We start from the raw sequence: 25,134 nt of genomic DNA, 5'->3' as shown, positions 1-25,134 counted from the left end.
CTAAGCCCTACACCAAGTAAATGCTTCTTTAGGCTGGGTGGAGCTCTCAGGCAAGGGGAGGAAGTTTTCAGCAGCATCCCCACAGAGATGCATCTGTATCCCGGCTTTTATTACCTTTAGCATTCCTGCAGGCAAGCAATAAAGCAGACACTGCTGCGGCAGACAGACTGGGTCTCAGTTTAATGCACGATAGCTATAATTTCAAGATGGCGGTCATAGTTATTTGGTCTCCAAAAGAGAAGGTAGTCTCTGAAATCAAGGAACGGGGCTCATCAAATGTATGCTATGTAGCGACGCAGGTTATGTATTGAAAGTAGCAATTTTTATTCGAGTTAAAATTATTTACAAAAACCAAAAGACATACTTCATGAAACTGGTACAAACTATTATTCCTGCCGTTGGCTTTTGCTCCAAAGATCACAGCTGAGAAATACTGTATAAAATAAAAATAGGATTGGATTCAGAAAAGTACTCTACTGTTCTAGTTTCCAATTGCGCTTATTTACATATATTTACAGTGGAAAAAAAGTTACTTTAAAACTTTTAAATTTGAAGGTTGGCCTCAAGTACCCCTTTTAATACAGAATTAGATGAGGGTTTTAATGAAGAAACACACTGCAGCTTGCCGGTTGGTGTCTCCCCCCAGCCCCCTTAAAAACAGAATGAAAAAAAAGTCTGTATGTTTCAGTGCTTGCTAATTAAAAGCTGTTCAACACAAGAGGGTATTCAATTCGCATTCAGATCATTAACCAGTGTAACAGAGAAGTGTGGTTCCTGATTTCCCACATCCCTCATTGCAGCTACTTTTAATCATCCTTTGCCATTGCACACACAAACAAAACAAGCCTAACAAATCTATATGAAACCCAACTAAAAATGAAAAAATCCACTGCTCTAAATTGTTAAGACTAAATGGCAAAAATATATCCAAGTAAATCCTGCGTTGCATCTCAAAAAATAATTTACAAGTACAGCTTTGCTCTTCCTCTCATGTGGAAGGTCTTCCTTTCAAGGGCAAACATGGCCTCAGCATCTTTTCTAAGTTACACTGGTATGCTAACTTTAGGGGTTTTTTAAAAAAATTCTCGAAGGTGATGAGGGAAAAGCAATGGGGGGGAAAGCAGGACCAATATAGAATTTTTGCTTCCAATCAAGTTACTTCCTTACAGAATTCCCCACAATCTGCATTATCAAAAATAGGAAGACATAGAAGGCAGCCACTGTATGTAAAAAAATTTACAGCTGGCACTGATACAAAAGCACAAGTTTGTAACTTTATACATGGAGAGAACACAAGATCTAAAAAGCAGGTTAGATTTTCTGTTATTTCTCCCACCTCTCATTATACACAGAAATAATATCTTTTTTTTTTTTCTTATGGCTTCAAGTTTTACAAATTCAATGAAGTAACATGATGCAACTACCTACACAGGTAAATGTGAAAAGTGTCTGCGACACAAATGTTCTACGAAGTAGTTTTGTGAATATTCAAGACCAGCTTAATAAAAGTCATGAGCAATGCTGTCAATCAAAACAATGAGTGCAAGAGAAGTCACAAATGTTCAAAACGTCTTAAAACAAAAATGGTACTTTGCAGGGATTCTTTTTTGTTTCGTTTGTTTAGTTTCAACCAAATTCCTGACACAATCCTTTGCTGTGAACGACCCCCACACTGAACAAAATCTTCGCTATATTCAGCTATTTAAGGCTTTGTATTGTATGAATTTACCTGCGCGATACTAAAGAAGAAAGAGGTCTACTGGAAACATTAATCCCCATTGGTGTTTTAGCTCCACATTTCTCCTTATAATATAATAATCCACGTTTCTTCCTTGAAACAAATCAAGACAGCATTTTAAAAGTTTTTGCTTACTACACAGCGTAAACTGCCCTGGCACTGAGTGTTGCTTCAGACTGTCCTTTTAACAGGGCAAGTTTTGCGGTTACTGCATTTTTAAAAAAATAGACACAGCCGCCAGCTGGGAGGGGGTTTTGTTTTTTTTCCTGCATGCTTCTTCCAGCTATGAAGTGTTATGGTCTATTAGTTTACAGTACGTAGGCCACGACAATTTCAAAAACTGAGAAGTAGTTTCCAACAACCCAATTTTCAATCAAAACAGTATAAAAAATAAACTATCCAAGCCTCAACCTCTTTGGATTCCAACACATTTTTTTTTAAATATAGACAGTAGTTAAAATCACAAAAAAGTATTTAAAAATTTTCTTTTTTTTATGATTTTGGAATAATTCTCTGTAAAAAGCAAGAGCAAATTAAACTCAAATCGAGCAATGCTGCTGCCCAGAGCATGTTTATTAGAACATATTTTTTGATACCTCAGTAGCTAAAGCTGCCTTTGCACCTGGCTGGCATGAAAAAACAGTGGCTCAACAGTAAACAGCAGTTGCACTACCAGCAGCAAGTTCTTCCCCTTTAAAGTTGTCACAAACAAAGCCGGAAAAAAAATAATAGGGAGAGAAAACCCTGCCAAATATATTTAAATACTGCACTGCATTATTATGAACATCGTGAAATCCTGATTTGCTTTCTTCGGTATTTTTTTCCCCCTCTCCTCATTTTTGATAGTTGCAGATTGATGTGGTAACTGTCTTTTCTGAAAATGCTGAGTTTGTGTGGTTAAGAGACCAGGTCGCCTTAAAAATCCAAACACAAAAAGAGATCAGTGAATGCTCTTGGTGCATCGTCGAGACTCTCTTTGCATGACTTCTTTTCTCTAAAGAGTAGCTCCAGCATCCGAGTGCCTGTCGCCAAACTGGAGTATCTAGCAGTGTTCCAAGTACTCTATCACCCTAGAGATACACTTCTGGCCTGTCGTTCCAACAGCACACTAAAAAAAGGGCAGAGAGAAAGGAGGAGGAAAAGCAAGAAGAGAAAGTTATCAAAATATTTCAGGATGCATTTTTCTCGCTTCTAAAGAGAGCACTTGGTCATAGCTAAAGGATTTTTCCACAAAATGGTAACATCAAACATAAACAAGCTCTCTTTTGTTTCTCTTAAGCAAGCACAGTAATCAATTTACGACTGGGTAGCCTGTATTTTATAAGACAGCCTTTCATAAAGCTATCGGTGTTAAAAGCATATTCAACAAATGGCTATTCACCAGTTTGATCTTGCAACGCGGCTTGCGTGGGCTTGGCCCCTTTTGACAGATGACAAGGCCAATTCTGGCGATGAGATTTGAGTGGATTGGGTAGAGCTACTCCTATCTGCACAAAGGAAAAGAAGGGAAATGCCCAGCTTCCCATCAGCTCCAATGCTGTCCCTGTTATGACCGGGAGAAGGAGTAAAAGGGAACTGTCATCCCAGAGCTTCTCCATCGCCCATCTGACAGGTATACTAGCCTCAAACCACCTGAACTGATTTAAGAATGCTTCTGAAACCAGACAGGAAAACAGCTGTAACCTTTTATATATATTACTTACAATAAGGTTCATGAAACTGAGGAACTTTTTGAGCATTTCCGTCATGATTGAGAAGTCCCCTTCAGGTAAATATGTCCTCACAGTAGTGACATTGATCTAAGGAAATAAGTTGTAAATTGGGAAATGTTCAAGTTACAATAAAAGATACCTGATACACATGATGCACATGAATTGTCTTCATATTTTGAACAGGATGCATCTTCCCCCCTACTGATAACATTTTTTAAAAAAACTATCTGAAAGTCCCATGCTGTTTTGATACAATGACGCTATCTGGCCACCAATACTGACTTGTTTTTTTCCAAGTCACAGTTCTCACAAGAGTTGAAAGCAAAACCGTGGCCTTAACTGAAACACTGGGGACTTTCCTCTCCCCTTTAGAGTGGTGCCTAATCTTCACCAATGGAAAATGAAGACATCTTTTATGACTGGCAACTGACCACACATCACAATTGAATGCATGTGTTTGTAAGAGTAGAAAAAGTGCCTAAAAAACTGTCCACTGGGAATACCCTCAGCATTATTTCCAGGGGTAGAATTCTAGCAGGAGTTCCTTTGCATATTAGTCCACACACCCCTGATGTAGCCAATCCTCCCTAGAGCATACAAAAAAGAGCCTTGTAAGTTCTTGGAGGATTGGCTACATCAAGAGGTGTGGCCTCGCAAAGGAGCTCCTGCTAGAATTCCACCCCTGATTATTTCCAGTCTCTGATTTGCTAACTCTATTTCTGCTATGTCTATTAAAATGTCTTAAAAGCGTTCTAGAAACGTGCTTCTGTTTTAGAACGCAGGCATATATGCAAATTGACCATTCTAGCATCAACAGTCAGGCAGAATTTTAAAAACAAAAAACCAAAGTCAAACTGATCATGCAATACCTAAAGCTTGGTTACCCAATAGTTTGGATAACCTCCCCCGTCCCCTGAAATTGCTCCACCAGTGAAGACAGAGATAACATTAACCATGCAGCCAGCATCTGAGAATGGACTGATTCCTGAAGCTCTTGCTACACCTTAGCACATACTTTTGAATTGCAAAATCCCTCCCCCCCTCCAAAAAAACCCCCCACTTTGTCATTTCAGGAAGATCTACTTTTCTCTCAGCAAGTTAGAGCCACTTAACAGTCATGCAATTAATGGATTTCTTACTGGACTCTCCTGGCAGAGGCAGCCCAGAAGCAATGCTGTATACGAGGCCACAATGCAGTCTTCCATGTGCTTCCCAGCATGCTGCAGAGCTGAAAACAAACAGTATTTTACACAAATGTACGGACTTCAGAAATGAAAGTTTCCTAAGATTAGCGTTTATTGCTGAATGCCACTTTGCTGATTTACACCCAGAGCTGAACAATCGCTTACAAAGCACCAATAAAGAGTTCTGTGACACCTTAAAGACTAACACGTTTTAACTTAATTTAATGGTCTGCTTCTACCTTTCCTACTCTGGCGCATCTTTTAAATCTGTTTGAATTGACGGTGCCACCTCTGTAGTTTTGACTGCAACAGACTGAGACAGCTACACTTCTGGAACTTCTGTCAAACAACTTCCACATTTAAAAAAAAAAATCTGCTTCAGGCATATCCTCTATTTATGCAGAACAGCAAAACATGCTGGGGGACGGGACAGAAAAGCAGGAGTGCCACACGCAAATCTACTAAAGTGAGAGGAATTTATGTCTACAAGAAAACCAGAAGATTAGACGGTTGCTAAAAACAGTTTTTAAGGACAGTGAAAACTGACACAAGATTTGAGCCAGGAGAAAAGGGTCAACCCCCTCCCTCCCATGAACTATGTAATAAGAGAGCAGTGGTAAAGAAAGATCAAGTTTGTCATCTTAAATAAACTTAACAGAGCATGGTTTTCTTTACTCCATAAATGGACACCCATTTTCAGGAAAGGAAAGTGAAGACCATTAACAGAAGAATAAGAAAATATGATGATCCTTAACCCAACTGCATTTGAGGGAGGAGGAGGAGAAGGAAAAGATGATGATGATGGATTTATATCCCACCCTCCACTCCAAAACTCAGAGCAGCTCACAATCTCCTTTATCTTCCTCCCCCACAACAGACACCATGTGAAGTGGGTGGGGCTGAGAGAGTTCTCACAGAAGCTGTCCTTGCAAGGACAACTCCTACAAAAGGTATTTCTGACCCAAGGCCATTCCAGCAGCTGCAGGTGAAGGAGTGGGGAATCAGACCCGGTTCTCCCAGATAAGAGTCCGCACACTTAACCACTACACCAAACTGGAATAAATGAGGCAGGAAAAAAAGTACTCTAGAAGACAAATTCAGGCTCCTCTCTGCTGCCCCATGGCTCTGCCTGCCCCCACCTACCTTTATTGAGATCAAGTTCTTCTTCATCTTCTTCCTTCTTATCCTTCTCCTCTGCATTCTCTGGCTTTTCTGCAGACACCCACTGGATCTCTCCGCTTGTCTCCTGCCACTCCCCGCTCTTGTCATGTTGTGCAGTGGGAGCTTCTTTAATCAGCTCGTCTGTTTTACTCTCTGCCAACTGAGCAGCTCGTTCGCGCTCAAGAAACAACTGGGGGGGGGGGAGAAAATCCAGTCACATCAGTCAGGAGACCAAGCATTGCACACAATCCTTTAAAAGGCACTTGGGAACATCTCAGCTGCATGAGCACACAACTTTGCTTCTATTTCACTTTCACCATCAAACTGCTGTTTCGTCCTGTTTCACAAACTGGCGTACAGTGTCAATGCAATAGACCAACACCCCCACCCCCACCCCACCCTGCTTCAAACAGCATCACAAGGATCTGTATCTCTCTCATCTGGTAGCAGATCAATATGCCAGTTTCCAGCTCCACTGCATGTGGCGTCCAGTGATAAAAGATTATGCAACGACAGCAAAAAGCCACTTCAGCAAAATGAAATGTCATGCCGCTTATGATAGCTAATGAGGGAGGCAACGTGTACAGCCGGTTTTGGTTTAAAACCCAGACGGGATCGAGACTCTACAAAATAATGCAGAATTGGATACAATTATGGCTGGTAAGCCTGTCAGTTGCTGTTGATCATCACGGTGCAAAATAACTCTTGAGAGGCAGCGTAAGGCAAGGCTGAACAGCCCTCACGACAGCATGCTCCTTATGAGGTTCCCAAAAAGACATTCACAGGCCGCTGATAAAGAATGCATGACCGGATGGCCTTTGACTCCTATCTGGGAGACACACTCAATAGTTCTTATGAGCTTTTACCAGATTTTATGTAATCAAATCCAGAGACAAATCCCCCAATTTCACACATTTAAAAACATTCCTCATTCCTTTTTGTTTTAAAATTGGTGCACAACCTAAAATTTCATAGAAGTTGCTGATGCCAGGAGGGGTGAGGGAGGCAAATGCTGCCCATTAAAGCAATCTACTGGGAACATGAGTCCCATTGGTGTTTTAGTCTGATGTTTTTAGTATTTTAGTACTCCATAGTATAAATACCACTGAGCATAGCAAAAGTCCCAATTTATTTCTGGAATTGATACTTCAGGCAGGAACAGAAAGAGGGGACCACTGCAGGGCTTCCCAGTCCTAAGTCCCAATCAACTAGATGGTGCAAAAGAATGCTATGATTGAGAATCTAATAGAATCAGTAGGGTTATATTCTATTGACAAATCAAGCAGTCTGCCACTGCTTACTTGAAGAAAGGCACTTTTCACATTCTCAATGTGTTTTCCTATATTTTTCTCATTCTTTCTCTCAAGATATATAAAGAATAATTCCCTATGGGACAGACTTGGGGAGGAGAGGTAAGCTTTGGTTTGGGAAAACATTTGCTAGGGGCTTGGAAAATAACCTGACATTCAGCTCTCCCTAGCTGTCTCTCCTGCTCCTCGAGGGAAGGATCTATAGCATTCCATCCCCATCATTTGTGGGGAGGGGCCTTTCTAGGCAAACAAGGCCTGTATTTTCGAAGGCAGCAATTACCCACCCAGCCTAAAACAATGGTTCGTCCTCACAAAGCTGTGGCTTGCATTTGCACTTGGCTACTAAGAGTGTACTAGTGAGTAGGAAAACACACACATGCTAGTTATTGGGCAGCTGAGGACAACATAGGGAGGGCGCTTAACTTCGGTTGTTATTGTTCAGCCTTGCGACACTGCTTTCTTTTTGATGCACATCTTTTGAATTCAAAAAAAAATTCTACTTACCTGTACTAGAGCTTGAACAGCAGCCATTTGTTCAGAGGAATTTAAGCTATCATTGGCTTCTCCCAAGGAAAAGGAATCAAACGAACACGACGTCTCCATATTCACAAGACAGTGTCGATTTCGTGCACTGTACTCTACCAGATTGATCAGGAGACCCAAACCCTGCAACAAAAGCAAGGCCAGAAGTATAGAACGCTTTGTTCTCTCCAGTATCAATATCCGTAACTAAAAAGGACAAGCTGCTTAAGAATACAGTGTTTTCATTAAGAGCAAGAAGTCAAACTTTTGGACACTTCTGGCTGTTAAGATATTGGATTTACATCCTGCCCCACACTCTGAATATCAGAGTCTCAGAGTGGTTACAATCTCTTTTGTGAGATGGGTAGGGTTGAGAGAGCTCTTACAGCAGCTGCCCTTTCAAGGACAACTCCTACGAGAGCTATGGCTGACCCAAGGCCATTCCAGCAGGTGCAAGTGGAGGAGTGGGGAATCAAACTCAGTTATCCCAGATAAGAGCCTGCACACTTAACCACTACACCAAACTGGGTCTCTGTGTGGCATTTTGTACCATCTTAGGATTTTATTGGTTTGGCAAGCTCCCTGATCCATATTTTAAGCATCCTAGACCTGCAGAGCCTTCAAGGCTTCTTTAAAATAAAAAAGAAAGCTTCTGACCTGTTTATTATATTGATGAATGATAATACTGGATCTCATGCCTCAAATTTCATTTTAGGTGAAACTCAGTGATAGCTGTACATCAGCCAAGGAGGGTCATGTGGGTTGAACTCCACACAACTGCCAGTCTAGACAAATATTCAGGCAAGGCAGTCAGATCAAAACACATTTATGTGTTTACCACTTATCTCACAGCTTTTTTTAAAAAATAAAGCTTCTGTCATCGGTACACTGAAGACCAGTATTTTGTTAAAGAGGCTGTTGTTTCCCTGGACTTTTTTTTTTTAAGCGCCAAAAAAGTCACTTCAGCTAAAGAAAGGCTCTTTAGGGTTGCAAAAAGCAACAAATTTTGCTGAGCCAAATGGTACGATATCAGCCAAGAGCTCTATCTAAGTGCATTTCTATCACTAAGTACCACTGAACTTAATGGGCTTTAGCAAGAGACGCATTTCGGATGGCAATTGATCTCATTAGATGTGATGTACTGAGGTAATGCAAGACAGGGTGTGTTGACAAGCGGCCTTAACATTTCCTGCGCGCGCATTTTATAAAGAATTTTCTCTCTTACCAGAACCCGAATATCGAATCTCTGCTCTTGAGGTAGGAACTTTGGAACCTGAAGCACACAATTCAGAGCTGTGCTGATAAGACCGTCTTGCTCGCCTGTCTTAGTGCTACCCCACTCTGCAAATATTTAAGACACAAGAGCTAATTGGAAACTTAAAAAAAAAAAAGATATTCCAAAAATAAGTCACTCTTCGACAACAGCTACGCTAATTAACACTCAATGGGCAACATCTCATCGAAGACTGAAAAACAGATCCCCCCCCCCAAATTAAACCAATCCAAGCCCCACAGAACCACAAGGAATGAGGTTCTAACCCAAGACCAACATCCAGATTCCTCCAGCTCTTAACAAAATATAACCGAAAAGACTAACATCTTCAAAGTAATTCTCCTTGAAGCCAAAGATCACTTGTTTCTGCCATTTCTTTCTTCCATCCATACTAGGGTTGCCAAGTCCAATTCAAGAAATATCTGGGGACTTTGGGGGTGGAGCCAGGAGACTTTGGGGGTGGAGCCAGGAGACTTTGGGGGCGGAGCCAGGAACAAGAGTGTGACAAGCATAATTGAACTCCAAGAGAGTTCTGGCCATCACATTTAAAGGGACAGCACACCTTTTTAAATGTCTTCCTTCCATAGGAAATAATGAAGGATAAGGGCACCTTCTTTTGGGGCTCATAGAATTGGACCCCCTGGTCCAATCGTTTTGAAATTTGGGGGATACTTTGGGGAGAGGCACTAGATACTATATTGAAAATTTGGTGCCTCTACCTCAAAAAACAGCTCCCCCAGAGCCCCCGAAACCTCCAGATCAATTCCCCATTATACCCTATGAGAAGACGTTTCCCTCTCCACCCCCCTCCCCCCCGCCCCCCCCCTTTCTGGGAAATCTGATGCAGGAGACAGAACTCACTCACCTCCGGAGGTGCAAAGGCACATGGTCCTTTGGGGGCGTGGCTGGGCTCCCCTCCCTTCACCGGCCAGCTGACTGGGGGCGGGAAGCAGCCTGAGAAAACGGAAGAGCTCTGGCTGCTGCGATCGGGGCTGGGTGCGAAGGGCTGCCGTTCTCCTCCTCCCCTCCCCCCCCGCTTTCCCTTTTATGGCCAGCGGGGGGAGGAGGCTCCAAATCGGGAGTCTCCAGGCCTACCGGGGGATTTGGGACCCCTAATCCATACCTATTTCACCGCGTTAACCGCATTAACTCAAAGATCAGCCTGCCTTACAGAAAATCAGGGTTTTTGTTTTCTTTTTAGTGTTTCACTTGGGGAGCCCCTCCCCACACAGTAAACACCCATTAACTCCAGCATGAGAAACACAAAACCCTACTCTTCCCTTCTGGCCTAGAAGCATTTAAACAAGTTGCTAGTAGCTATTCTCTGCCTCAGTCAACCTGGGCACGCAGGAACTCATTCCACACTTCAGTATGCCAGAGAATGAGTGTTCGTGTGGCATTTTTTCTGTGCTGGGAGGTGTGTGTGTGTTTTAAAAAACAACAACTCAGCTTCCCACATTCATTCTGAAAATGAACTGTCCCAAGAGAGAGCTGTACCACAAGCATCGTATGAGCAAACAGATCAGCACTCAGGTAAGAAGGTGACACTTCCGAATGACAGCTCCTATATCTAGCACTGATACAAGTGAACCTACAAAATAACATCTTATGTTCTTGCAATTTCCTTGTCCTTGGCTATCTTATAGTTTTGTGAGTGGTTTTTTGGGGGGAGGCACACAGGTATGTGTCTCTTCACTTGTACGAACCACTCTTGGAGACAGCAGTCTAAAAACTGGAATAAAGTATAAATAAAAATAAATGCATTGTTTCCTGAATCATGATTCCTTTCCTGAATCATGACTCCCTGCCCCTTAAAAGTCTACAGCAATGTTTTGTTGGGCCAAGATTAGATAATCATCTTATTGTACTTCTCGTTACACAGTCACCTAGCCTAAGTGACAATACAGGAATGCCTTTCTCTAGCTGTCATGGAGAACAATCCATCTAGCTGGCTGATCTTTCAGTCTGCAAAGACAGGAGAGTTACTTACCATTATCATTTGTTAAATTGAGTAAGACGCCAATGATGGCTCTCATACAGTCTTCCACTGCCTTACCCACATGGTTTGTTACATTCTGGTGAGGCAGGGGCTTACTGTCTGGCAAAAAGATGGTGTCTTCAGCACGGTTGTATCTCTGGATCAGTTCCTCGCAATGCTGCAGTGCTCTGAAAGTGAGGACACAAAGTAAGGACACACAGAGTAAGCCCTTTCCATATTAAAGTGATTGAAATTCCAAGCAACCAGAAAAGCTCACTAAAATGCTGAATGGCAAGTTAAACTGATATCTGTTATCCTGGGTTAACGATAGTGAAAGGTATAGAAATGACTAAATATTAGAGCCATTAATAGGCGCAATTCCCCCCTCGTTTCCTCTGAAAGTGTCATGTACACTTTTATTGGAACAGTTCCAGTCTAGACCCAGACCCTCTATTCAGCTGCACAACCTATGACAAAGTAGTTTAGACTCAAAAAGACTTTGAAGCTATTGAAAAACAAGGTCCATCTTGTGTGCCCAATCTATTGTGTGGATTTGAGTCATAAAACTGAACCAGTGAGACAGTGGGCTCTCTTCTGCAAAAATCTACTATCAGACTGTCATACACTGGCAGATAATTGCTTACAAGTGGAGGATCTGTGATGATGGGAAATCTTACCCTCCAGTGGTTCTCCTCCCTCAGTTATTGCTACTTTCCTTCCTTCTCTCCCTCTCATGGCCCTGAGAGTGTCTCCCTTTTCCCTGCTTCCTCATCACCTCCAGAGCATCTTTCTCAGTTTCTCTGTTTCATCTGCCACTTCCTCCACCGTGGCCAGCTCTCACCTTTTCACTGCTTCCTCTGCAGCCTTCATCTTCCCCCTTTTGCTTGACTTTTCTTTTTTCCCTCTCTCCACTTTGGCTTTGCTTCCTTCTTGTCATCTCCCCCCCCTTCACCTCAGAACTTATTTCAGGTTTCAAAATGAAACTGCAGCAGCCATTTTTAAAAAAGTTTTTGTGTGTGTATGTTTGTGTATATATGTGAGTGCTTGCATGCCTGGAAGTCATGATGACTTCTGGTAACCACTAGTGAGGCTTTTTCAGAGAGGTGGCTTGTATCGCCTGCCTCGGCATCCCAGCCCCGGTATTTTTTGGAAGTCTCCCAAGTACTTGCCAGGGTCAGCCCTGCTCAGCTTCCAATATCTGACAAGATCACGCTTGCAGCAGTCATTTTGTACTGTCTCGGTAGCCACAGATTTGTCTGCAGATGCCCAGGTACTCCCAAATGACTGCCAAATTCACTAGCGATAATCTTGTCATTTTAAAACTACTATAATTGATCCCTTCCCCCATTTAAAAAAAATAGAGGGGTTTTTCTGCCAATTTGGGGATTCAGCATGGTTCTATATACATAACTGTTCTCCTTCCAAATTCAGACTTCGAAAATGATTAGAAAACGCTGGCAAGGAACGGGGAGTGGCATGGGCAGCAGCACAAGAGACATGGAGGGGGCATAAATGAGACCCTCAGTGATACAAGTTCTTTTGTGTGGGCACACTGCCTGCCCCATATACTTTCAAGTTTGTGTCTTCACTGAAAATTTTCCTCCTTAAACTTTCCTCCTTAATCATGGACTGTAGCAAGTTAAATAGAGCATATGCTATACTTGGCCCATCTAAGCAGTTTTTAATCGATATAATGCAAAGGAAACACATAAACTCAGCATTTCCCAATAGTTCTCCTGAACAGAACCCATGATTTACATTTAAACTATGTTGCTTTTACAAAGTCATATGTGCATATATGTGAGGTACTGATACTCTATTTCTAGTCCTGCTTAAAGACTCAGTTTTTCTTCAAAACCACTTTCATGAACGCACATGTGTATGCGTGCGCACATACACATGCGCGCACACACACACTGCAAGTTCTCTGAGAGAAACAAATAAAAGGAACAGCTTTCCAAAACATGAGTACATATATATATTTGCTCTTCTTGGTTGCAAGACATTTAAATTAGAAGTAGAACTACCGGTGGGGTGGGTGGGGGTGGGCTCCCTCTGGGAATCCTACCCCCCCAGGGAAAGTGCATGCGCAATACATAGCCTCTCCTCTCCCGGTGTAGTGAACGCCGCGTGGTCACTGTCTGGCTATGCCTGGCAGATGGTCACTGCAATGGCCTCTCCTGCATTACTGCATCCGTAGCAACACCTTCTCGCTGGTCCCCCCCGTTTTCACAGAGTTTGCTACGTCATGGTGCGACCGAACTGTCCGGCGGTATAACCGGATGGGCAGGCTGGGCCCACCAACTTCGCCAGCCTAAGAGAAGGAAAACTCTAACATCAAACCCGGGCAGATAGAGCTCGTTAATGTAACACCTACCACCTGGAGGACTCACTGCCGGCGTCCCGGCTTACTGGGCCATGGCAGATGACCCCCAGGTGAAAGGGTGGAGCCAGTACCGCGCACACTGCGCTTCACCTAAAAAATTCCTCTGCGCAGGCCTGAAGGGCATATCCACACACACAACCCACAACGCATCAAGTCCTGCAGCGATAGGCAAGGGGCGAAACGGCAGGTGGAAGGTGCCACTGGAAGCCGCAGTCCCGATCCTGCATGTAGGCGGTTCAGGATATTGGTCGCCTGATGCTAACCCGGAGACGAAAGCATCTTTCGGCAGCACCCTGAACGACCAAGCAGCCTTATCTAGGGACAGCACTGCTTGCTCCACACGGAGAGGGGCCTAGAAAAGGTGGCCTAAACAAAGCTCGTCTCCCCCACCCCAGTTGGCTAGCCGCGGTCAACGGGCATCCTTACTTGCGGTCGAAAAATAACAACAAAGAAAAGGCATGCACCTGCCTCACAAAGTGTGCAAAGACTAAAGCTTGCGTGTTGGAACATCAGAACCATGCTTGACACAGTAGACAGTGGTCGCCCTGAACGACGCTCTGCTCTAGTTGCCCACGAACTTCTCAGGTTGAATATCGACATAGCAGCTCTCAGTGAGGTCCGTTTCCCTGAGGAAGGTAGTCTTCAAGAACACGGTGCTGGCTATACCCTCTACTGGTCAGGTAAGTCAAAGGCTGAGAGCCGCCTTTCTGGCGTTGGCTTCATGGTCAGGAACTCCATTGCCTCCAAACTCGAAAACCTGCCAACAGGTCACTCAGATCGCATCATGTCTATGCGCCTCCCACTTCAAAACAAGCAGCATGCAACACTCTTCAGTGTGTATGCCCCAACCCTTCAAGCAGATCCTGCAGAAAAGAACAAGTTCTATGCTGATCTACGCAACCTCGTACGGAAGACCCCTACAGAGGACAAGGTGATCATCCTTGGCGACTTCAATGCCAGAGTAGGTAAAGACTCGGAAGCCTGGAAAGGAGTACTTGGCAAACACGGCATTGGCAACTGCAATGACAACGGGCGCCTCCTGCTAGAATTCTGCATGGAGCACCAGCTCACCATCACCAACACTATCTTCCAGCAGAAGAACAGTCTAAAGACAACCTGGATGCACCCACGGTCCAAGCATTGGCACCTTATCGACTACATTCTGGTGCACCAGAGAGACCTTCGAGATGTCTTACACACCCGAGTAATGCCCAGCGCAGAATGTCATACGGATCATCGTCTTGTACGCTGCAATCTCCGTCTTCACTTTAAACCCACACCCAGGAGAGGAGGTATCCCTCGGAGGAAGTTTCAGGTTGGCAGCCTCCAGTCAGCCGAAGTTAAAGCTGCCTTCCAGGCAAAACTCCAGTCAAGAATTGAGGACCTCAGTTGCCCCACAGACCCTTCTCCAGAAGCACTCTGGGAACACCTAAAAACTACCGTCCTGCAGATCTCTGAAGAAGTCCTCGGGTTCTCCACAAGGAAGAACAAGGACTGGTTTGATGAGAACAATCAAGAGATCCAAGAATTATTGGCAAAAAAGAGATCTGCCTACCAAGCACATCTTGCTCAGCCCTCCTGTCCCAGGAAAAAAGCAACCTTTCGCGCTGCATGTAGCAACCTCCAGCGCAAGCTTCGAGACATTCAGAACGCGTGGTGGACCAAGCTTGCAGAGAGAACCCAGCTGTGTGCAGACACTGGTGATTTAAGAGGGTTCTACGAAGCCCTGAAGGCAGTATATGGTCCATCATATCAGGCTCAGAGTCCCTTGCATAGTGCAGACGGCCAAGTGCTCCTCACAGACAAGGCATCCATACTGAACCGGTGGTCGGAGTATTTTCAGGTTCTCTTCAGTGCCAACCGCGTAGTTCAAGATTCAGCAATCCACCTCACCCCACTTCAACCGGTGAAAACAGAGTTGGATGAGATCCCCACCCTAGAAGAGACTGTTAAAGCCATCAAGCAACTGAAAAGTGGCAAGGCAGCAGGAGTTGATGGAATTCCACCAGAGATCTGGAAGCATGGGGGCACAGTACTACATAGCTCACTTCACAAAGTACTTGTCACCTGCTGGGAACAAGGCAAATTACCACAGGACTTTCGCGATGCAATCATCATCACCCTATACAAGAACAAAGGGGAAAAGTCAGACTGCTCCAACTACCGGGGGATAACCCTGCTCTCCATCGCAGGCAAAATCCTTGCCAGAATACTCCTGAACAGACTGGTGCCCGCCATTGCAGAAGAACTCCTCCCAGAGAGCCAGTGCGGCTTCAGAGCTAACAGGAGCACCACCGACATGGTATTTGTTCTCAGGCAGCTCCAAGAGAAATGCAGGGAACAGAACAAGGCTCTGTATGTGACTTTTGTCGACCTTACCAAAGCTTTCGATACCGTTAGCAGGAAAGGCCTGTGGCAAATCTTGGAACGTTTAGGATGTCCCCCAAGGTTCCTCAGCATGATCATCCAGCTACACGAAGACCAGCGAGGCCAAGTCAGACACTGCAACGACCTCTCGGAGCCCTTCCCAATAGGCACAGGTGTAAAGCAAGGCTGCGTTCTCGCGCCAACTCTCTTTACGATCTTCTTTAGCATGATGCTTCAAAGAGCCGCAGTAGATCTAGATGAGGACGATGGTGTCTACATCCGCTATCGCACCGATGGCAGCCTGTTCAACCTGAGGCGACTAAAGGCCCACTCCAAGACAATGGAAAAACTCATCCGAGAGCTACTGTTTGCTGATGATGCTGCACTCGTCTCCCACTCGGTATCAGCTCTGCAGCATATGACGTCCTGCTTTGCAGAGGCTGCCAAGCTATTCGGCCTAGAAGTTAGTCTGAAGAAGACAGAAGTTCTCCACCAGCCTGCACCCCAGGAAGATTATCACCCTCCCTGCATCACTGTGGGTGAATCAGTTCTGAAGACAGTCCAGCAGTTCAGCTACCTGGGGTGCATCATCTCCTCAGATGCCAAGATCGACAAGGAGATTGACAACAGGCTGGCAAAGGCAAACCGTGCATTTGGCCGCCTGCACAAAAGAGTGTGGAGCAACAAGCATCTGAAAAAAGGCACAAAGATCAATGTTTACAAAGCGGTTGTGATGACAACCCTCATCTATGGCTCCGAATCGTGGGTTTTATACCGTCATCACCTGCGACTCCTTGAGCGCTTTCATCAGCGCTGCCTTCGCACCATCCTCAACATCCACTGGAGTGACTTTGTGACCAACACTGAAGTCCTCAAGCGGGCAGAGGTTACCAGCATCGAGGCACTGCTGTTGAAGACGCAGCTGCGCTGGGCAGGGCATATTTCTAGGATGGAAAACCACCGCCTTCCCAAGATTGCCCTGTATGGCGAACTCTCCACCGGCCATCGAAATAGAGGGGCACCAAAGAAGAGGTACAAGGACTCCTTGAAGAAATCCCTAGGCACCTGTCACATCAACCATCACCAGTGGCCTGACCTAGCCTCAGATCGCAAAGCATGGAGGCACACCATCCACCAGGCTGTCTCTTCCTTTGAGAACACACGCATAGCTGGTCTTGAGGACAAAAGGAGATTGAGGAAGAATCGCACTGCTACAGGACCAACCCTAAATCAGACTTTTCCCTGCAGCCGCTGTGGCCGGACCTGCCTGTCCCACATTGGTCTTGTCAGCCACCAGCGAGCCTGCAGCAAACGTGGACTATTGCACCCTTCTTAAATCTTCGTTCGCGAAGCCAAGCCGAGAGAGAGAGAACTACCGGTCAAAGTTACTGTCAATAACTGTAACACCCAACACATAAACAACTCATAGCAAGAAGAGATATCATTAGTTTTTTTTCCCCAGGTTGAAATACTAATTGGTAATACACATGTATGTGCATGAAAGAAAAAAGCATATGGTAATGTGCAATAAACACTCATAAGAACTTACTTGGCTGAGGAGACTATGAGCTGTGAATCCTTATATGCTATCAAGTAACTTTGATTCTCTGGATTATTAACTGTTACCTAAGGAAAAAAATCACACAATCAAGAATCTAATTTTTGCTGGGGGAACCAGATTCCACAGTAATAAGATACTCTGTTTAATAAAATGGATGTATTTCTCAACCCTCTAGCAAAGTTGCACTTTACATTTTCACTAAATGCTAAGTAACATAAAATTCTCAGAAACCTTCTAGAGCTGCAAGTCTTATTCCTCATTTCACGCTGGAAAAACAGTTAAAAATCTATCTATTTGATAGATCTTCTAAGCCACTGGCACCTTTACAGGCTACTTTCTTTAATGAGGCTGTCATAAGATGCTAAGTGCAGCCACCATCTTTTCTCTATTACCAGCTTAAACACAACAATTATGCAAAGTTATTGCATCTAGACAGCAACAAAGAAAATGGGAACAGCCACTACACATGATAGGGTTGACCCAAAAAAGCACTCAGGATGCAGTCTCATGCACATATATATTTGAAGTGAGCCCAGTGAATACATGGGGCTGCTTTTGAATTAACTTCCACAGAAGTGAGCTACCAGTTTTGATAAGGTGAACATGTGCTATTTCAGTCTGCTCCGAGGGAGCTGTAGTACCCCTGCCCCCACCTTTTCCTGGATGGACAACTTTTAAAAAGTCTTTGCTGAACAATCTCTCTTGGACCTTGAAGAGACATGTCCAGGTTTGCTCAAAAGACCCAAGCTGAAAGAATGGTACAGTTCTCTGCCTTGGGGGATTACATGAAATGGCCTGAAACTCCCAACTTTCCGGTTCACTGATACCACCACCCAACAAATCCACGTTTTTATACTTACGCTTTCTAAAACCCGTAAACATCTTTCTGCTCCCCATAATGAAGCAACCAATTTCTCTTCATTTTCATCACTGCTTAAGTGATCCACACATTCTTTAACTAAGAAGCAAACAATATACATTATTACGGACAGTTAAAATGGTTTTCAAAAGATAGATAGATAGATAGATGATAGATGAATTTATTGTCATTGTTCTCAACAAAAAGAGAGCAACGAAATGAGGTGCTCTTCCACGAACATACCAACACATCAAACACAAAATTGTACACAATTGAGATGTTGGGGCATTTATCAATTTGCTTGAAGCCAAAAGCATCATACCAGCTGGCAACAGACACTATAAAGAAGAGAAGAGATTGTATTTATACCCCACCCCTTGCTACCCAAAGGAGTCTCAGAGCAATCTCCTTTCCTTTCTCCTCCCCACAACAGACACCCTGTGAGTTGGGTGTGGCTGAGAGAGTTCTCCCAGAACTGCTCTTGAGCAGAGCAGCTTTGTGAGAACTTGTGACTGACTCAAGGTTACATCAGGCATATGGGGAGGAGTGGGGAATCAAACCCGGTTCTCCCAGATAAGAGTCCACACACTTAACCACTATGCCAAACCGGCCATATCATATTATGCTTCTCAGCACTGCATCCAATATACTCTGGAAAGAGTTACACATCAAGGCAATCAGAGCCATCAATTTACACACACACACAAATCAACTTTACCTGGTGATATCACTGACTGTTATCACTACCCACCAATCATGGCATCTGCAGAAGATGCCCCCCCCTCCACATCTGCTGTATGTGAAGGTCACAAAGAACACTGGTGTCATGAGCCCTGACAAGGAGCTGGAAGGGTTAACAGACCTGGAAGAGTTGCCAGGCAGTTCCTCAGCTGAACAAACAGCAGCTGGCCCATCAATCACTCTCCAGGCACCAGTGTTAGCTGTTGACGATCAATCTCCTCCAAGCTCCCCCCCTCCCATCTCAAGGGTTCAAAGCAGGCTCCAGAAAGAACTTTCAGAGTGAAAACATGAGGCACGCCGATGCTTCAGATCTCTCAGCCCTGAGTTCTAGCAGAGTCACTGCCACCCAGGGAGCAGGCTGATTGAGGCCCCCATATAACTCCCACCCAGGACCTGGTAACCCCTGTGGAAGCAACAAGTCTGTTCTCTGACTTGCATCCATGCTCCTTCCTGATCCTGACCTGCTTGATTTCCTTGGCACCCTGACTTTTTGGCTTTTGGACATTGACTTCTGATTCCGGTTTGTGATTCTGCATTGGTGACCTGGCTCCTGCTTGACTTCCTGGACTTTGACCTTGGACTGGCTTTGGACTCCTGCCTGCCTGCGCCCTGAGAACGTGACAACTGGACACGTTGATACCACTGGACATAGTCCACACCTGTTTTCGCGCACAATGCATTTGGTGTGCTTCCTGAAGTGATAAGGATGCCAACCCCATTCAGATCCCTGCAGACAGCAGCAGCCTTGACATGAAGGAGCCAGTGCTGCTTCTAAGTATGACTCAAAGAGCAACAGGTCCACAATTAAGAGATTGCTAAATGAGTTATTTGACACAAGAGTTACAAATCTAGACTGTCTAAAAGCAGTATAGAGGGGGGAAAAATCATCCCATGGGCACGTTTTCCTGTTCCTGCCACCAATGTATCACTAGTCTGTCCGTCTCCTTGTCTTGTAGCACAAATAATTAGGGAGTGCCATACTCCTTTCATCAAGCTCTTCTAGCCAAGAGCGAACAAAAAAAGGCCCAATATATAGGGCAGTTTCAGTCTTTCTGTTTTTGTTTTCTATCAAAGACAACTACCATCACGGTTTATGCCCCTGAGTACACATTTTTCTTTCCCCAAGAGCTGGGTCATGAATTTTAGATGACAAAATTACTGTAACCCTTCAAGGAGCCAAGTTTTAAAAATGCATAAAGAAAATAAAAACCTGAAAAACAGAACTGTAACACCCCATACCGTACCTGTTTTTTTACATACACAAAGGCATACCTGTATAAGGTATATAAGAATTCTTATGTGTGAATGCTAATACAAGGAACAATGCTTTTCTACCATAATCTTAAAAATATGTATTCATATTTTATTTCCCAGCAATGACAAAATGCATACCTTTATCTACAATATGATCAAGACCGCCGAGGAGCCGCAACTCTTCTTTAAACCAGTCCCCTGCCCGCTTTGACGTGAGAGAGAGCAAAGTCTCCATTGCCAAATGCCCTGTCTAGAAAAACACGCAAACACAAAGAAAATTAATTTGCGAGTTAGAGCAATGCCCAACTGATTACTTTTGGCACTGATGCTGAAACCTCCACCTTAATTACATGAAACTAACAAGGTACAAGCTGTGGAACCGTGTAAACACTTTTAACCTCTATATTTCCCAGACCATTACTGCAGCTTAAGAAGGGGATGCTAAAATATTATCCTAATACCTGCCAATATTATGCTATTTCGGGGGGGGGGGTAGGGGGCACTCATTCCTCAGAACGAATATGTTTGTAATGTAAGCTTGCACCTTTCTGTGACGTTTTGTTTTTCCCAACTTAAGACTACACAGTCACTGTTGCAGCGTCCTACATTTAGGCAAACTTACTGGTTTTGAACCTTTCACAGCAATCCCAAGCTGTGTTACACTATTCTATATCACTTAAGAAGGGTGTAACTGTTTAAGACTGATCAGCTGTCCGTGTCCGGCAGGAAAAGGAGCAACATGGAAGTTCTGGTGGGGCCTTGTCCACCCCATTCAGAATGGCAGAGCTGCCAAGCTGTACAGAAAACAAGCATGAAGCTACCTCATGTGCTACTATTGCCTTAACTCCAACGGAGCTACAGATTAAAACAATTTCCTCCAGTGTTAATATACTGCATGACAGACAAATACACAACAGGCAATTAAAACGCTGGCATTATGTAATTACATGTTTTGCCTCCCAGTGTGCCTCGAGACAGTACAAAGTTCACAAAAACCATCGGTGCTTAATTACAAAATATGGGGATTCACTGACTTTACTGGAACAAGCTACTCTTTCTGCATCAGTCACTACACGCTAAGAAACGCAGCACTGAGAACAGCCCTGTTAAATACTTAAGTATCTAGGGTTTTGTCTTTCACAAGTTCAACACTCTTGATCTGCTCCTGCTATAAAAATTTTAGAAGATTCAAGGGGCAAAGACTATAAACAGCAGCTGTGCAGAAAGCGGCCATTCTATTCAGAATGGGGGTCTTTATCTGATCAACTGCATCTATGCTAACTTAAAAGGTAATTTTTAGAAAAGCTGCAGCTACCAAATAGCATCAGCATGTCCTACCCTCCCTCACAAGCCCCTTAGCATTTTAAGAAAAGCAGGTAAAAGTCACATGACCCACCGTTATATTTTCCAGATCAAGGTGTTTATTGTGAACAGTTTCACAGAGTCTTCGGATTTTCTCCTTGATCTTGTTCATATCTTTTTCATTGAGCAACTTTGAAGAAGAGTCTTGCTCTAGCTCCAAAAGCCGAATCATTAAATCTAAGCTGGCTCTATCTAAGTCCATGTTCAAGCGATCTCTGCTCAAGATATACATTAAAGCTGCTGTACAAAGCGAAAGGTTCTTCAACAGAAAGAAAAACATAACAATGAATATTCTCCTTTTCATGAATCAAACCAACATATTTCAATTACATTTTTGCATACATACATATATATATATATATATATAAACATTCCTCACAAAATTTACACATGTTTAATTATTTGTGCATTAATAAAACATACATTATATACATTGTAGACATACTGTACAAAATGCATATGGAATACCAACAAATTTATGAAAGCAAACAGCAAAAAATGGTTAAAAGAGATGAATTAACTAAAGCATTAACTAAAGGCCATCCCCAAGTTTTTTGTCAGAAAGTGGCTGGAGCATTTACTTCATCCAGAAGTCCCAATTGTGGCTCTGTAATTTAATTTAGCAGTTAATCCCGCTGATATTTACAAGATTAACTTCCAAAGTAAGCACACCAAAGACTGTAGCTACACAGCTTAGTTTACAGCAAAATAAAATATAAATAAAAGTAGCTAAGTAAACCACTATATACATTTTAATCCATCCAATCAACCTCCTTATATCCTCTGCTCCCACCTTTTTGAACCACTCCAGCTCCTTTTCTCGCTCTACTCCCAACCATTATCTCATTTCCACATTCTGTAGCACAGACAGTTCTTGGTTCTCTCTCTCCACATCCATCCTTTACCCCCCTTCACACTGGCCTACTCACATATCAATTTGCATTTCCATTTCTCAGTCAGTATCACTTCCTCTTCTCTGCAGTTACCATCTCTTCTCTTTTCTCACCTCACAGCTCTCAACCCACTTCTACCACTCACTTCTTAGGGTTTTTTTCTTCCTGTAGTCTCTTCCTGGCTCCCCTGTCCCTCATCTTTATCTCTTATCCTACTCACCAAGTTCAATGGCAACGGCACACGTCTTTGACTTTCCCAGAAAAACATATACTGAATGATACTTGTGGAAGGATTTTGTAGTGGCTGGCTACAACAAGCTAGAACAAACTGTACCAACCACCTCTGAACCCAGAGAGAAGAGGAACAATATAAGGTGTTATCTCTACCACCATCCTCCTGCCATTGTGATAGATTAAAAAGGGTGTCACCAGGGCTTTTTTTGTAGCAGGAACTCCTTTGCATATTAAGAGCCAATTTGGTGCAGTGGTTAAGTGCATGGACTCTTATCTGGGAGAACCGGATTTGATTCCCCACTCCTCCACTTGCAACTGCTGGAATGGCCTCTGGTTAGCCATAGCTCTCGTAGAGTTGTCCTTGAAAGGGCAGCTTCTGTGAAAGCTCTCTCAGCCCCACCCACCTCACAGGGTGTCTGTTGTGGGGAAGAAGATAAAGGAGATTCTAAGCTGCTCTGAGACTCTGATTCAGAGAGAAGGGCGGGGTATAAATCTGTAATTCTTCTTCTTCTATTAGGTCACACACCCCTGATGTAGCCAACCCTCCAAGAGCTTACACGGCTCTTACTACCCGGCCTACTGTAAGCTCCAGAAGGATTGGTTATATCAGGGGTCTGTGGCCCAATATGGAAAGGAGCTCCTGATACAGAAACAAAAGCCCTGGGTGTCACAAATGTGGGGGGAAACCATCACAAACAATGGATAATGAATTTCACCAAGGGGTCCAAATAAGCCTGGAAGAGCAGCAATCTAATTTTACTTTTGGCATTCTTAATTTAAATCTAAAACACTGAACTAGGAATATGAACCACTTACCACCACCATTTCAGTAAAATACATTCTCACTCCACCATTTTGACTGTGCAAATCCAGGAGTGTACATGGCACAGTCAGTGTTAGTGCCTGGCTGACTAAGCCACAGGCAAAAATAGGGGAATCAGAGCATGAAGCACTTTCCTAACTGTGTACTGTAGGAATCAGATGTGCAAGTCTACTCCCCTTAAGTAATGGCAGGCAGCTAGGCCACTATTCATCAACGTCCAACTTGTGCAGGGTATAAAGACAATAATCCTCAAGAGACAGCAGCCTCACCAGAACAGTAAGGATAGTGAAACAGTACACCAACAAGGCCAAAGCAAATGTAATTTCAGTCTGTAGATCATAATTCAATGAATGTTTAGAAAAACAAAACCTCTCTATGTAGCAAGATTTTGAAAGATGGCATGAAGTACCTGGTGATGCTGTGAGTCATCCAGTGTTTTGAAGACCATAGCTACCATTCCATGTGCTCTCAAATGCATTCGGAAACTGGGCATGGCGCACTTGGTCGCCAGGCTGATAACACTGGCCAAAGAAGGGGGAGAGGATAAGCCATGGTGTGTTTTACAATGCGACTATCACAGACAAAGGTTGTTTAACTTTGTATGTACATAAAACCTGAGCTTTACAGCTTAGGGTACGACCTCTCTGTTTCAAAGTTATTGTGTCATCACCTCCATCAACACAGCACTCTATTTGGAGGTTATACACTGACTAGGTCACTTTTTATTCGTGCTAACCGTAAAAGGGTTACCAAGCAGAATCAGAACAGTTACGAAATGATAAATGCACTAATTAAACAACCATGATGTGACAGATACTTTTTTTAAAAGCATGGGACACTTATCACATAGCTTTTTTGTATACATTTCAAGGTGGTGTGTTTTTGGACCAATTTGACCACAACGATATTACTGTATTATGCAGTTATTCTCCCCGACAGAGAACATTCTGATTCTTTCATCTGCGTGAGACACATGTTTATCAATTAAAATGTTACCATTTCTGCAACCACGTCCTTAATAATTGCTGAACAACTCTGCTCTTATTAGCTTGGCTTCATATTTGGAACTAACCAACTTATAACCCAAAATTACAAACATTAAAGAAGCAGTTTAAATTCTTGTCTTCACTGGATGGGAAGAAACAGAATGTAGAGGTCGGAGACCTTATGATTTTATACTGTTGCTTCTCATCTATTTTGATGGCAAAAATTAGGGCCATTGAAATGCCTATCCCCTGATCTTTTCAAGGCAAGAATGATACATTGCAATAATATACAGTTCTTGGGGGAAACAAACTCCACCTGCCCAATTATTCAAAACAACCCATCCTGCCAATAAATTCTACTTGGCCCTTATTAGTAGCCAATTTGGAAAATAACTTCCTACAGTCCTTCGTGGCAGGCTCGCAAGGGTCTTTCAAGATAAAGTTTACCTTTATCTTTGGTTTTGTTTAAGGCAGGTAGTTGATGTAGGCCCCAGAGAAAGTGTCCATCTACCTTTCATTCTGGATGATTTCATCACTGTGAGTTCTCAAGTCCTTTGGGCAATTTTGGATTCATGTCATTATTGTTAGTTAAGGATAGTAAAGAGATGCTGGAAGTGGTAGTTCATTTTTTTTAATCAATGCTCCTTTGATGAAGGAAAAGAATTCTAACATCAAAATAAAGTGGTACTGATCAACTGGGAAGGGGGGTGCAGGGAGACAAGTGTCTGCTGACAGATCCTCTAGCTCAGGGGTCCTCAAACTTTTTAAATAGGGGGCCAGTTCACTGTCC

The 25,134-nt window shown here is 43.5% G+C and overlaps 1 protein-coding gene across 2 annotated transcripts in view; it reads right to left on the bottom strand.

Moving 5' to 3' along the window:
* Positions 1 to 300: 300 nt before the first annotated feature.
* The window catches only part of WAPL (WAPL cohesin release factor), a 58,724-nt gene continuing 33,890 nt past the window's right edge, over positions 301 to 25,134 (bottom strand). For both annotated transcript variants that reach the window (XM_060241065.1, XM_060241063.1), the window contains 12 exons: positions 23,768 to 23,879; positions 21,443 to 21,667; positions 20,185 to 20,296; positions 18,053 to 18,150; positions 17,181 to 17,257; positions 10,891 to 11,066; positions 8,853 to 8,968; positions 7,610 to 7,771; positions 5,778 to 5,985; positions 4,590 to 4,678; positions 3,442 to 3,537; positions 301 to 2,846 (listed from right to left, as the gene is read on the bottom strand). In XM_060241065.1, the coding sequence (XP_060097048.1) occupies positions 2,781 to 2,846; positions 3,442 to 3,537; positions 4,590 to 4,678; positions 5,778 to 5,985; positions 7,610 to 7,771; positions 8,853 to 8,968; positions 10,891 to 11,066; positions 17,181 to 17,257; positions 18,053 to 18,150; positions 20,185 to 20,296; positions 21,443 to 21,667; positions 23,768 to 23,879 (1,537 nt within the window). In that variant the 3' untranslated portion in view covers positions 301 to 2,780. The remainder of the gene's footprint in view (positions 2,847 to 3,441; positions 3,538 to 4,589; positions 4,679 to 5,777; positions 5,986 to 7,609; positions 7,772 to 8,852; positions 8,969 to 10,890; positions 11,067 to 17,180; positions 17,258 to 18,052; positions 18,151 to 20,184; positions 20,297 to 21,442; positions 21,668 to 23,767; positions 23,880 to 25,134) is intronic.

The sequence above is a fragment of the Heteronotia binoei genome, chromosome 6 (genome assembly GCF_032191835.1).
Source record: "Heteronotia binoei isolate CCM8104 ecotype False Entrance Well chromosome 6, APGP_CSIRO_Hbin_v1, whole genome shotgun sequence".
NCBI lineage: Eukaryota > Metazoa > Chordata > Lepidosauria > Squamata > Gekkonidae > Heteronotia > Heteronotia binoei.
The sequence above is the reverse complement of the archived record's forward strand: the minus strand, read 5'-3'. Positions and strand labels throughout refer to the sequence as shown.